The following is a 15,000-nucleotide window of genomic DNA, read 5'->3' on the forward strand; positions in this document are numbered from 1 at the left end:
CCAAATAGCGTAAAAAAGCTGCAGCAGAATTGGCCCTGACCCGGCGCAGAGCTGAGGCATCTGGGCCCGATCTGGCCCAGATCCGGCTTTCATCCGGGCCACGCGCGTGCTGCTCTCTCCTCTCCCCACCCCCCGTCTTCCCTTTAAAGTGTCTCTTCGAAGGCTGTCATTAAAAAACGGGGATGTGCGCCTGTGTCTCTCTTATCAGCGCTCTCAAGAGCATATTGTTCTTTTCCTCTTTAAATCACAATTACAGAAACACGCCGCATTTGACTGGGCCACTTCATAATGTGAATCCAAACAGACGAGTCAGGGTGAGATAGGGATGTGCTTATGCACTCAGAAAAGAAGCTGTTTGTCTCTGTTTAGGGAGCCGGGCCATAAGATATGCAGCACATTAAGCCTGTGTGAAACGCCCTAAATTATTAATCAGCTATAGTGAGAGGGAAACAATTCCTGGCAGAAAGTGGGCATTATCTTTGAAGTCTGCAGCTCCAGGACACACAAACATGCAGATATCGATAGAGGCTCATGCTCACACACAGACATACACACATACACACACACGCACGCACACACACACACACATACACACACACATAAACATGCAAGCACACAAAAAATCTCACCAATGGATAATTGCAGATGCCTGAACACAAAGGGCCCTAATTTGAAAGCAACAAGGCTTTGCACATGAGCTGCACACAGTTGGAATAGGGCTGGATTGGCAGGGATGTCTGCGTTTGCACGTCTCACTGACACAATGCCGAGTGCAATCAAGCGATAACTGGCTAAGCAATTAGGGAATTTAGCAATAAAGCCATTCTCATGTCAGCTGATCATAATGATTCCATTTTACTATAGTAACCTCCTCACCCAGCTCAGTAATGGTTCTACAACGGAGCGGTTTACCACAGAGGAGATGGAGCTTATTGGACAAGATGTCTGCCCAAAATGAAATGACAGAAAAGGTGTTGCTCAAGTTTCACTCCCATGTCATGTCTAAAAGTATGTAAAGTCCCTATCCATAAAGTACCATAAAGTAGTGTGTGTGTGTGTGTGTGTGTGTGTGTGTATGTATGTGTGTGTGTGTGTGTGTGTGTGTGTGTGTGTGTGTGTGTGTGTATGTATGTGTGTGTGTGTGTGTGTGTGTGTGTGTGTGCGTGTGTGTGTGTGTGTGTGTGTGTTCTTGCTGCAGCCATCTCTCTCCTGAGTGCTGGGGTCTGTCAGGCTGCTGCTCCATAACTCCAGACAATGTGGCTATACTTAACCTGCGCCAATGTGCTGCGTGAGCGACCTGCCTCCTTCCCCCAACCTCTCCTCCGTCCCCCCCCCCTCCCCAATCTCTGAGTCAGCAGCCAGTGTCAATTCTGCTTCATGTCGTCATGCTTGACTTCCTGCTACCGCCAGCCCTGTCTGCCAGTGGCCCTTCACCCACCTGTCACTCACCCCACAAAAGCCCGGATGCAGGGTGGGGCAGGGCAGATGCAGCCCACGGGGGTGTTGGAAGAGAGCTAGGAAGACAGGAGATGGTGGGGATGGGGAGAGCAGAGGTCTGGGGTGGAGGAGGATGTAAGTCATGCAACAGAGGGCAGGAGGAGAGAGGGTATGGTGGGTGGTTATGAGGTAGGGTGGGTATGGGGTAGGGTGGGTATGGGTGGGTATGGGTGGGTATGGGAGGGTATGGGTGGGTATGGGGTAGGGTGGGTATGGGAGGGTATGGGTGGGTATGGGGTAGGGTGGGTATGGGTGGGAATGGGAGGTATGGGGTAGGAGTGGGTATGGGTGGGTATGGGTGGGTATGGGGTATGGGGTAGGGTGGGTATGGGTGGGTATGGGAGGGTATGGGGTAGGGTGGGTATGGGTGGGTATGGGTGGGTATGGGTGGGAATGGGAGGGTATGGGGTAGGGTGGGTATGGGTGGGAATGGGAGGGTATGGGGTAGGGTGGGTATGGGTGGGAATGGGAGGGTATGGGTGGGTATGGGGTAGGGAGGGTATGGGTGGGAATGGGAGGGTATGGGTGGGTATGGGAGGTATGGGTGGGTATGGGTGGGTATGGGAGGGTATGGGGTAGGGTGGGTATGGGGTAGGGAGGGTATGGGTGGGAATGGGAGGTATGGGTGGGTATGGGGTAGGGTGGGTATGGGTGGGTATGGGAGGGTATGGGGTAGGGTAGGTATGGGGTAGGGACTTAAAGAGGTGGAGGTGTACCTTGATGGCGTTGGTGGAGATCTGGAGGTACTGTAATGGCGGAGGTTGGATATAGGTGGAGGGAGTGTGCTCAGGTGTGTGTGTGTGTGTGTGTGTGTGTGTGTGTGTGTGTGTGTGTGTGTGTGTGTGTGCGTGCGTGTGTGTGCTAGATGTAAGGAGGTGGAGGTGTACCTTGATGGCGTTGGTGGAGATCTGGATCTCGTGGAGCTTCCTCATGGTGCCGTCGCGGTCGATGAAGTAGGAGGAGGCCAACTGGTGCAGCGCTTCCACACTCTGCGTGCCGTTCACCATCTTCCTGTCAACGTTCTTAAGCCATAGCCTGCGTGTCGAAACCTCCTCACCTGAAGAAGAGGAGAGAGAGGGAGAGAGAGAGAGAGAGAGAGAGAGAAACTTATGTAATGGTATAGTCGACTACTAGTGTAGTTCTCCTATACCAACTTATGTAATGGTATAGGCGACTACTAGATGTCAATCTGGCAGCGGAGGAAATCTCCAATATATATAACAGAGCCACCAAAATGGCAAACCTGCTGAAAAACTGTAAGAAAAACCATCAAAAGAAAAATGGTTTGACCATGAATGTATAAACGAGGAAAAATCTCAGGCATTTATCAAACAAAAAAACACCATGACCAAAAATACTGTGCGAGACAAGTGAAATTCTGAAGCCCTAAAAGATTACAAATTAACAATTAAAAAGAAAAACAACAATACTACAACAAAACGCAAAGAAATCGAGGGGCTCTCTCCAAACCAACACTTTCTGGGAGAGTTGGAATCATTTAAAACAATTCCCCACCAAAAGAATTGGCAATTCAAAATCCAGACAACTGGAAAACATTTTACCAAAACCTGTACAAACCTATGCCAGATGACATCACTAAAGGCAAAACATATCAAATTAAACCTTCAAAAGCTTGAAGAGGCCATTTGTGTTCACCAAAAACACTTTGATCACAGCATCAAGATCTGAGTTCAAGTGATGAACTCATAAAAAAAATCTTAAAAGCTCAAGCCTGAAAAGCTTGTGGTCCTGATAGTATCTGACAGAAATGTTGAAATTCAGCCCACCCATTCTACATGGCTCTCCCTCAAGTTATTTAATCTTGTTTTTCAAGCTGGTTGCTTCCCTGATGTCTGGAACAGGGGCTTATATCCCCAATACATAAAAGTGGAGACAAATCTGACCCTAATAACTACCGAGTATCTGTGTGAGCAGTAACCTGGGGAAGGTATTCTGCTGTATCCTCAACGCCCGCTTTACAGGCCTTCCTTATTGAACACAATGTCTTGAGTAAAAATCAAATTGGCTTCTACCAAATTGCCGCACTACAGATCATATTTACACCCTCCATACCCTGATAAACCAAAATGTTCACCAAAAAGTGGAAAAAAGGGGAAAATATTTGCTTGTTTTATTGATTTTAAAAAAGCTTTCATTCAACTGGCATGAAGGATTGTATTTCAAAATCCTACAAAGTGGTATAGGGGGTAAAATGTATAACATCATCAAATCAATTTATTTGGGCAATAAGTGTGGCGTAAAAAAATTGGCAAACAAAAGAACTGAATACTTCACTCAAGGGCGTGGGTGAGACAGGGTTGCAGCTTGAGTCCAACCTTGTTCAATATCTATATAAAATGAGTTAGCGGTGTTATTGGAACAATCTGCAACACCTGGGCTCACCCCTGTTGGACACGGAAGTCAAATCCCTGCTCTTGTGGGATGACCTGGTGCTGCTGTCGGCCACTGAACAGGGCCTACAGCAGCACCTGGACTCAGCATAGAGCAGTACAATGTCAGAACTGGGCCCTGACAGTCAATTTGATAAATCTAAAGTTATGATCTTCCAGAAGCATCCCAGACCTCAGGAACCAGACACCTTTTACTTTTTAGGTAACACCGCCTAGAGAATGTTACTTCTTATAACTACCTTGGCTTAAAAATTAACCTCTGGAAACTTTGGTCTTGCAGTGAATGCACTAAAAGAAAAAGCAATCTAATCCAGCATTTTATGCAATAAAAAGAAATTTTCATCAAATAGATATACCAATTTAAAATCTGGTCCAAAATATTTTGACACAGTCATTTTGCCAATTGCACTTTATGGAAGTGAAATATGGGGTCCACTCAGTAAGCACGACTACTCTAGATGGGACAAACACCCAATAGAAGCCCTGCATGCTGAATTCTGTAGAAATTTGTTACATATCCAAAGAAAAGTACCCACAAATGCTAGCAGGGCAGAATTAGGCCGATTTCCACTATTGGATTAATATCCAAAAACGATCACTAAAATTCTGATTCATCTAAAATTAAGCCCCCTCAAAAATTCACTACATTTTAAAGCACTTAAATCCCAAGAGCTCAGCCCTAAGCCCAGTCCCCTATGTCAGTTGGTCTCGGATTTAACTAACCCAATAACCCCTAACCCACAAATTGTCCAGACCAGCACTGCTTCCCAACCACCCAATCAGAATCAACCAAATTAACAAGAACAACAAGAATTCTTATTTGGAACACTGGAAGAAAGCAGCAAAATTACAACACAAACTAGAATGTTACATTTGGCATACTGAAAAGACTATCAATTGGCAGAGTATCTCCACACTGTCAGAGATACGAAGCAGAGACAGATCCTCACCAAGTACAGGCTGAGGACCACAGTCTAGCCATAGAGAAAGGCAGGCACAAGAAGTCATGGCTGCCCAAAGAGCAAAGGACATGTGGTCACTGTATGACAGGAGGTGGAGTCAGAGGTGCACTTTCTGCTACACTGTGACAAATATCGGGTCCCAAAAGAGACAAATATTTCACCATTTTGAACATTCCCAACTTCACAAAACTGGAGGAACAGAAAAAAACTGTTGTAGTTTTGGGTGAGGACACCAGCACATGCATACTGGCAGCCAGTTATGTGTCCTCACTCCATAACCTGAGAGAAGGCATTACTTAAGATAATCACCCCACTACCTCCACCCTTCAACATAACACTGCTCCCCAGCCCCAGTCTGTTACACCATGTCTCCTGTTTGTTTTGTTTTGTTTTTGTCCTGTCTTATTTTCCTATGCACGCAGTACAGACAATGGTCTTGCATGGTTGTGACGTGCTGTGTGTGTGTGTGTGTGTGTGTGTGTGTGTGTGTGTGTGTGTGTGTGTGTGTGTGTGTGTGTGTGTGTGTGTGTGTGTGTGTGTGTGTATGTGTGTGTGAAGTGACGAAGTGCCAACAATGTTTGTACATGTTTATATCATTTTGTATTAGTATTTTCTTTAATTATTATTATTCCTGTAAACGCTTTGGCAATGCATCATATGGTTTGTCGTGCCAATAAAGCATATTTGAATTTGAATTTGAATTTGAGAGAGAAACAGGGAGCGAGGGACAGACAGACAGAAGACATTTATTAAAATAGAATTCACTATTTGGTTGTACAACTATTCCCTACATTCCCATTTCAGGAGTCTCATGTGTCTTAACCTGAGATTATTATTTGTATCATCATTGATTGCTCTCTGTGTTTCCATGGTGATAGAAGGCAAATGTTTAACAGGCTTCTTGTTGCTCTCCTTGACTTTCCCTCCATGCGCTGTGCTGTAGTCGTGGCCATAAATGTGAGAGGTGTTGGAAAATGAAGTGGAAAACTGCCCTGATTGATTTACTGAGGTGCAAGTGACCTTTTCATAAATGACCCTTCCTCAGGGAGCAGGAGAACATGGCAGCGTATCATAGTCAACCTTTCTTGGGAACAAACAGAAAGGCCCTGAAACAATGAATAGGCTTTAAGCAAACACTTGGCCAGTCACGTATGTTCAGCTTGAAAGCTTTTCTTTTTCCCACTTGTTTTTCTGTTTGTGGGTCTGGGCGTCCAAAGGGCATGCTATGTTGTCTGGAAATCTTTCAGAAACGTGTCACCCGCACTTAAGACCATCGCCATCTGACCGGCCCACGACGCCTTCGGCAACGCGATTGGTCACTTAACTGGCTGCTGCCTTGACCTGCAGCGGCAGTCAAAGCCAATGTCTCATGGCTGGATGGGTCTGGTGTAACAGGAGCGGAGACAGGCGAGCAGACTCTCTCTCTCTCTCTCTCTCTCTCTCTCTCTTGCTCTCTCTTCCTCTCTCTCTCTCTCTCTCTCTCTCCTCTCTCTCTCTTGCTCTCTCTTCCTCTCTCTCTCTTTCTCTCTCTCTTGCTCTCTCTTCCTCTCTCCCCCTCTCTCTTTCTCTCTCTCTCTTCCATTCTCTCTCTCTCTCTCTTCTCTCTCTCTCTCTCTCTCCCTCTCTCTAGCCCTCTCTCTTTATTCCCTCTGGCTACATAAGGGTTACACTGACACCGTTGACCCTCATATGAAACTGGACAAGGATAATGCTCCTCCATTAACCCACGAGCATCCTCTCTTCTCCTCATCCTCTCTTCTCTTCCCCCCTCTTCTCTTCCACAGGCAGCCGTAAGAGCATCCCTTTGTTTCCTCCATTAACCCACGAGCATCCTCTCTTCCACAGGCAGCCATAAGAGCAGCCATAAGAGCAGAGCATCCCCCATAAGAGCCTCCCTTTGTTAAGTCAAGCTTTGTGTTGCTGTTCTGTATTCAGCTCAGACCTCGGAGCAACTGATGTTGTCTACATTACGACTGCAATGGTATATATCGCCACGTACGGTCTTGATTTATGGTGATGCTAAATGCTATCGATTCTGGATTCGGTTATGTGGTCACACTCCTCATTGACCAGTGCGAGGTCAAGACGTGGGCTCTCTTCACGAACATGACGAATGACGTGATATGCCCATCAACAACAGGCCGGCCGCCCATTCACAGCCTTCCCGCTGGACAATAATGTGCCATTAAATGGCCGCAGGTTTTCAGCTTGGCCTTTCTTATGTATATGCCAATATCCACTACATCCAGGCTTCATTAAAAGGCTATTCAATCGCTGGACACAAAGCTCGTCTCACACACTCTCTTCTCTCTGCTCTCATTACATGTCCCTTCAGTGGACACCGTCCCCCGCCACCACACACACACATACACACACACACACACACACACCACACTCTAACAGCCTCCCACCCCATCGTCCCCCACCCTGCGTCCTCCACCCTCCATCTTCTATACACCAGCAGCATTCATGTCCAACCTTCACATGGAGGGCCAGTTTACCATTAGCCTTAAAAATAGCCTGTTTCAACGTCAGCCGCTGCAGCCAAGACACATCAGCCCTATTCTATTGTGGGCTGCATGAGGAGACATATCAGCCCTATTCTATTGCTGCATGAGGAGACATATCAGCCATAATGCGCAGTGTTTGCAGTGGTCAGGTGAGGGGCTGACCAATCACAAGTCCTCCTGCAGAGAATAATACTGTACAGAGCTGATATATACAGCAGCCTTTCAGCTAGAGGTGTGTGTGTGTGTGTGTGTGTGTGTGTGTGTGTGTGTGTGTGTGTGTGTGTGTGTGTGTGTGTGTGTGTGTGTGTGTGTGTGTGTGTGTGTGTGTGTGTGTGTGTGTGAGTGTGTATGTGTGTAACACACCGTGTTAAAGTGTGTGTGTGTGTGTGTGTGTGTGCCTTTCAGCTGGAGCAGAAAGTAGAAGCTCGCCCATTCCACAACAGTGCAGAGCCTTTTAAGCCGCCTGCCTCGGGCACACACAGGCCCATGGATCATATATAGCAGCATGTTTTGCATAATACACACACCTGATAGCTCCGCTGTGTGGGAGTGTGTAGCATTCAGATTTATTTACAGCCTTATGCAGCTGAACAGTATTGAAATGTACTGTATGACTTATGCAGCTGAACAGTATTGAGAGTACGTTTGGCCTTATGCAGCTGAACAGTATTGAGAGTACATTTGGCCTATTTGGCATTGTAGACATCCAGGCTAGCAGCTAAAGTCTATCTGTCTATTCCACTGTGATTATGTGAAAGGCATCTAATGTAGTTTCAGGTATTTTTGGCGAGAGTCGTAATGCATGCTGCATGTTTTGGAGCACAAGCAACTAGCAACAGGCATTGACTATCTCCAAAGAGCTATGTCTACTAATCAGGTAATTAACTACCTCCAAAGAGCTATGTCTACTAACCAGATAATTAACTACCTCCAAAGAGCTATGTCTACTAACCAGATAATTAACTACCTCCAAAGAGCTATATCTACTAACCAGATAATTAACTACCTCCAAACAGCTATATCTACTAACCAGATTATTCACTACCTCCAAAGAGCTATATCTACTAATCAGGTAATTAACTACCTCCAAAGAGCTATGTCTACTAACCAGGTAATAGCAACAGGCATTGACTACCTCCAAAGAGCTATATCTACTAACCAGATAATTAACTACCTCCAAACAGCTATATCTACTAACCAGGATTATTCACTACCTCCAAAGAGCTATATCTACTAATCAGGTAATTAACTACCACCAAAGAGCTATGTCTACTAACCAGGTAATGCTTCACGATTCTCTCGAGATGTACCCGGATCGACGGGATCTGACATTGTTGTATTAAGGTAAAACACCTGCACAGTGTTGCTTTAAGGACAAGATCTGTGCTGTAGCAGCCGCCGAAGCATCCTGGGTCTGACTAGAACCTCGGCTCCCCTGCTGAGTTCTGTACCCTGAAGGTCTGCTGATTGTGTGTGTGTGTGTGTGTGTGTGTGTGTGTGTGTGTGTGTGTGTGTGTGTGTCTGCTGATTGAAATATGTTTAACCTTACTGGAACGCCAATGTGCCAGGGCAGTGCAAACAGAGCCATCCCTCTTAGTGACATTACACTTTTCATAAAGGACGTCTGTATTTAAAAGTCAGTGGAGTAGTGCTACCCTCACAGGACGTGGCACCGTCTGTAAAATAAAGCTGCCACCCTGCTCTGTGAAATACGGCGCCTCGGCCCACATCAGCATATGCATCACTGGCATGAGGAAGCCTGCAGTCATCGGCCAATTAGGCAAATGGAAAATTTTAATATGTATTAAACGCAGAGACAAGGCGGATGCTGCTGCAGGCGGATGGATTTGCAGCCCTGAGAAACGCCTCAGCGTCAGCAACAGCTCACACACGCACACACGCACACACACACACACACGGACACACACACACACGAGGGTTAGCATACACCCTGCACTGTTTAAGTTGCTCTGTGGGGGATGGGTGGAGCAGAAGGAAGAAGAATGGACGCTGGGGCTAGCGGAGCGTCCTCGTTTCTCCGCGGCCCCTCTCCGCTTAGCGTCTAATAGCTGTGGGCGAGCTCTCAGTGATCTCCCCACTCTCTGGCGTTATCTGCCCACATAATGGCACACTGTAATGCGCAGCGGCCAGATTGCTACCAGCGACTTCAGGGACATCATTCTGCCGCTCGCCCTTGGGGTTCAACCCGATCTGCTCTCGTGTCACAGGATAGGAAAATGGAAAGATAAAAAACGATCAGGGAGAGATGGAAAGAGGGAGAGGTAGAGAGGAGGGAGAGAGGAGGGAGAGAGGGAGAGAGAGATAGAGAAAGAGAGAGAGAGAGAGAGGGCTGCAAAAGGGCTGACCCCAAAACCACATCAGAGACCTTGGGATCCAGGAATCTGCCGCAGGTTCTAATGTGGCGCTAACCGTCGTGTTGGCCAGAGCCTTTAGTCCACCTCACTGTGGCGTTGACTTTTATTAAACACGAGCTCCTTCAGCGTCTTCTTTCAGCAGGCGTATTACATTTCTGTGTGCCATAATTAGTTCATTCATTTGAACTGCCTGACAGGCCACTGCACATGATACGGCAACTGGAGCCATCCGCCTTTACATCATCCCTGCGGCCTTTAACCAAAAACCAAATATGGCTTGTTGGACTTATTGAGTCTGACAGCTCTGTGTCAGAGAAGCGTTGTGACGAGAGGCAATCATTGCTTCATCCCGCTTTTGGAACAACCTCCGTAGCCTTAGAACAACCTCCGTAGCCTTAGAACAACCTCTGTAGCCTTAGAACAACCTCTGTAGCCTTAGAACAACCTCCGTAGCTTGCGCTCGCATTTCAAACTTAATTATCCACAGCCTACGAGTAGATCTTTACCCAATGAGAGAGTGGCGAGTGAGTGGATCTTTACCCAATGAGAGAGTGGCGTGTGAGTGGATCTTTACCCAATGAGAGAGCGGCCTGTGAGTAGATTTTTACCCAATGAGAGAGCGGATCCACACATTGGTGTCTCTTGGGAGAAAAGGCCATTATTGGCTGCTAAGCTTGATGCCCAAAAGCCAGCTAAAAAATAACACGTTTTTACCCCATGTTGACTATGATGTCTCTAAGAGGATTAAGAGGAGATTCATGGGCAACTTAAATTGCATGTATTCTATGCCCCTTCCCTTCCCCCATTTTCCCATCTCAACCCTGCACAGCTGAACACAGAGACTGTGGATGTGCCTTTATGTGAGCATGTCCAACCTGTCTAACCGCCTGTCTAACCTGATTCTTACCATGAGGCTGTCCGACTGACCTCCCAAACATGGCCGCCTGTCTAACCTGACTCTGTCCAGCTCAGCCCTGGTCACTGTGTGTGAAGGCTGCACTCTGCACTCCTGTGTCACAGGAGGTGAGCAGACATACTGGTATTTACCTCCCAGTGTTCATCTGCCCCACTGACCTTATCCAACCCTACAATACACATACACACACACACACACACACAATATAAAATGCAAATATCCTGTTGTCTGTGCCCTAGTCTATGAAGTGGCTGGCCGTAGTAGATAGACAGACACAAACAGACAGACAGACGCACACACACACACACACACACACACACACACACACACACACACACACACACACGTGAAATCCCCTGTCCGTCCTGCTGTTTGGCTGGCTGTGACAGGCTCTGTGGACTGTGCAGTGGTCTGGACTCTGTCAGACTCATTTTGTATCGGTTGATAGAACAGAACATGAGCATGAGCCTCCACTGATTTAGTCAAACCGGCCAAAGCCCATGTGGTCCCCTGACTCTGCTGACCCCTGACCCCTGACCCCTCCTGGACCCACTCACCTCCCAGCGTGGCGGAGATGAGGATGTGGGTGCCGTACTTCTTGATGATGGTGTCGATGAACTGCTGGGTGGACGGCCGTCGGCCGAGCAGCCGCACGCTCCGCTGGAACTCGGGCATGAGAGGCAGGGGGTTACGGATCAGATCCCTCCTCTCAATGGCAGTGTTCCTCACCTTCCAACGCGCAAACTCCCTATGAGAGAAGAGACACAGTTAGAGGTGGATCTCAAACTGAGAAGAGGAGAGGAGAGAAGAGGAGAGAGAGGAGAGGAGAGGAGAGGAGAGGAGAGGAGAGGAGAGAAGAAAAGAGAAGAGGAGAGGAGAGGAGAGAAGAGGAGAGAGAGGAGAGGAGAGGAGAGGAGAGAAGAGAAGAGAAGAGAAGAAAAGAGGAGAGGAGAGAAGGAGAGAAGAGAAAAAAGAAAAGAAAAGAGGAGAGATAAGAATAGACTTGAATAACAGAAGCAGAAGAGAGCAGAAGCTAAGCTGAGGGGGGAGAAGTGGCATTCCCTTGTTTTTGCCCTCCGGTGTGAGAGGAGGCGCAGAAGGAAAGGAATCTCAGGCTGAATCTACAACGCAAATGAAGGCATCCACAATGATATCTCATCAGCACTATTGCCAGCTGCAGCTGACGCCAAAGCTGTGTGCACTGATGGTGTCTGCTTTAAGTATGTATCTGTTTGTCTCTGCATGTGTGTGTGTATTTGTGTTGCTGTTTTGTGTGTGTGTGTGTGTTTATGCAATGCAAGCAATGAGCAAGAGAGAAAAACAGAGGAAAAGAGAGAGAGAGAGAGAGAGAGAGAGAGAGAGAAAGAGAGAGAGAGAAGATGTGCAACTGACTGATTTTTGTGCCAGGGGCTATTTCTCTGCCCACTAATCTGCCAGTTGGCATAGATTACATCACATTTGTATCCGAATCACTATGTGTTCTCAACAATCCCCCTCCATAATGAAGTGACTGCTGAAGCCCAATGGAGATACAACAAAAAGAGAAATTGACTGAGCTCAATGTGAAAAGTGATTACCCACTCTATCACATAAAGCCTCCCAATGACGCCACAACAATAGACCCACTAGCAGCTGCATGAAGCTGGTGAAATGAGCTGGGGCTCATGGGCAGCGGGCTGACATGGCATCCTGGCAATCTGAGCCCCAGGAGCTGTCCATTCAGCACCCCCCATCCCTCCTAGCTCTCTAACTGAGCCCCAGGAGCTGTCCATTCAGCACCCCTCCTCTCTCTCTAACTGAGCCCCAGGAGCTGTCCATTCAGCACCCCCTCCCCCCCTCTTTCTCCCTAACTGAAGTGAGAAGTACCATGGACAGCACCTGTCAGCACTTGAGTCTGCGCGTCGCCTGTGGGCCTAAGATAATCAGCACGGCTGTTTAAGGGAGTCAAAGTCATAGTGTGGGGGGAGGGGGGCGTGCGAGACAGAGAGAGGCTCCTTCTGGGCCCCGCGGCGGACACGGTGACGTGTCATGTGTCTGTCGTCTGTACCGCCATAGTCAGCTGCTGCCTTCTGTTCCCCTTGCCAGACTACACTACCAGCAATCCACCACAGGTTAGGACAAAAGAGACGAGAAACACCAGACTACCAGCAATCCACCACAGATTAGGAAAAAGAGACTACCAGCAATGCACTACAGATTAGGAAAGAGAGACTACCAGCAATCCACCACAGATTAGGAAAGAGAGACTACCAGCAATCCACCACAGATTAGGAAAGAGAGACTGAGAAACACCGAGGCTGCCACATGAGTGATAGAAATACAGCTCATGTGTTTGAGCTGAAGTTGCATTCATTTCCTTCTGGGCCGTGAGAGAGAGAGACCGTGAGGAATGTTTATGATGCATGTTTATTTATATGATGCATGTTTATTTATAGCATCTCAGGTCTGTACAAAACACACAACACCTCAGCTTAGTCATGGAGGGTTGATTAAATATATCAAATGGCAGAATTCACTACAGTCCTCTCCAAAGCAAATAAGCACAAGTTCCCAAGGTCATCTAGAGGTGTTTTTTTGTTGCGTTTTGTCTGCCTTCCTCCTACTCAAGCAGACCCAGTAGTCTCGGGTGCTCACCAGGCGATATGTGCTAGCCAGCTCTCATTTGTGATTTCTCGTTTCATTTGGGCATCCTGTCCCCCTTCGTGCAGTCAGTAAAACACACACACACACACACACACACACACACACACACACACACACACACACACACACACACACACACACACACACACACACCACCCCCGCACGTGCGTGAGCACACCGCCAGGCCTCAGCAGGAAGCCTTTAGTGGTCAGGGGCATTGTGAAATCCCAACATCCCGGGGAGAGTAATTCTTTGATTTGTATTCATTGTCTGAAATAATCCCACGAGCTGCGCAGTTGTCCCTTTAATTTGGAGCCGAGACGAGCCTCGGGACTCACCCGGGAATGCCGCAAAGCTGTTTAGCAGGAGGGACTTGCAAAACAATTGTTAAAATTGGAAGGCCAAGGGGTTGAGACAGTAATGGAAATGTCACTTGGCAGTTGGGAGCAGTGTGCATCTACATGCGATTAAGCCTCTACCTGCACAGGGGCCAGCCCTTCCTGTGCCGAGGGTGCCAGAGCAATTTTGGATTTTGACACCTTTTTAAGGAGGCAGGTCTGCAAATCGCTCTCAACAGGTTTTTGTCCTCTGGCAATATAAGAGGATTTCTAGGCACACCATACCTTTGGAAACACTGGCTAAATGTTAATTCAATTGTGCAGGCTGTCCTCTGTCTTACTGCATTCTATGTTTTTTTACCCTCTCTCTCTCTCCCTCTCTCACTCCCTCTCTCCCTCCCTCCCTCTCTTTCTCTCTCTCTCTCCCTCTCTCCTCTATCCCTCTCTCTCTATCCCTTTCTCTCTTTCATTCTCTCTCCCTCTCTCATTCTCTCTCTCTCTCTCTCCCTCTCTCTCTCTCATACAGTAGTCTGCTGTAAAGGCAGTGGTTTCATGATGACTGCTTCTCGCTGTCTCTGTTGTTTGAAATGTATCTAAGTGCTTTCTAATTGCTGCTATTCAAGGGAATGGGAACAAATGTATGCAGATTGCATTGTGTCTGCTTTTGCATCAACACATCTCAAGGCACAGCTCAAGGTAAAGTGGACCAGATAATGAGGCATATTAAGTCTCCATGTGAAATCTCTGGGGTGTGTGGGTGTGTGTGTGTGTGTGTGTGTGGGTAGGTTTGTGTGAGGAAGAGTATTCACTCATTTACAGTTTTGTATGACTATGCGAAGGTTTTCTTTGAGTGTGCATGTTTGTATGTGTGTGTGTGTGTGTGCATGTGTGTGTGTGTGTGTGTGTGTACATACTGTAACACTGTCTGTGCATGTGCTTTTCAGACGACGTGATGTGTGAGCAATATAGGGTTTCAGAGCTGAGCTTATCTGTGCACCATTCACCAGCTCCTCATTGGAACCACATCTTGGCCCCCCATCAACAGCGGAATCTGCCCTAGTTACAAAGGGGGCTGTTGTGAGGAGCAACCTCCTCCACCTATATACCTCTGGCTTACCCCAGAACTCAATCAAAACATCCTCCTCCACCTATATACCTCTGGCTTACCCCAGAACTCCATCAAAACATCCTCCTCCACCTCCTAGTGTGTGAGGAGGCAACCTCTGGCTTACCCCAAAACTCCATCAAAACATCCTCCTCCACCTCCCAGTGTTTCCATCAAAGAGCCATTCTGCACAGCACAGGTGAATGATAAAGGACATCTCTACGTGTGTGTGGGTGGGCATAA

At 47.4% G+C, this 15,000-nt stretch overlaps 1 protein-coding gene across 2 annotated transcripts in view; it reads right to left on the reverse strand.

The window, feature by feature from the left end:
* The window catches only part of brinp1 (bone morphogenetic protein/retinoic acid inducible neural-specific 1), a 121,775-nt gene that overhangs the window by 40,228 nt on the left and 66,547 nt on the right, over window positions 1–15,000 (reverse strand). Inside the window, exons 3-4 of one of the 2 annotated variants that reach the window (XM_048258984.1) lie at window positions 11,229–11,419; window positions 2,385–2,554 (exon numbers count right to left, since the gene is read on the reverse strand). In XM_048258984.1, coding sequence (XP_048114941.1) covers window positions 2,385–2,554; window positions 11,229–11,419 — 361 coding nt within the window. Of the gene's footprint in view, window positions 1–2,384; window positions 2,555–11,228; window positions 11,420–15,000 lie in introns of those variants that run through there. The other variant, XM_048258983.1, reaches the window with a different exon arrangement.

This window comes from Alosa alosa, chromosome 12 (genome assembly GCF_017589495.1).
Source record: "Alosa alosa isolate M-15738 ecotype Scorff River chromosome 12, AALO_Geno_1.1, whole genome shotgun sequence".
Classification (NCBI taxonomy): Eukaryota; Metazoa; Chordata; class Actinopteri; order Clupeiformes; family Clupeidae; genus Alosa; species Alosa alosa.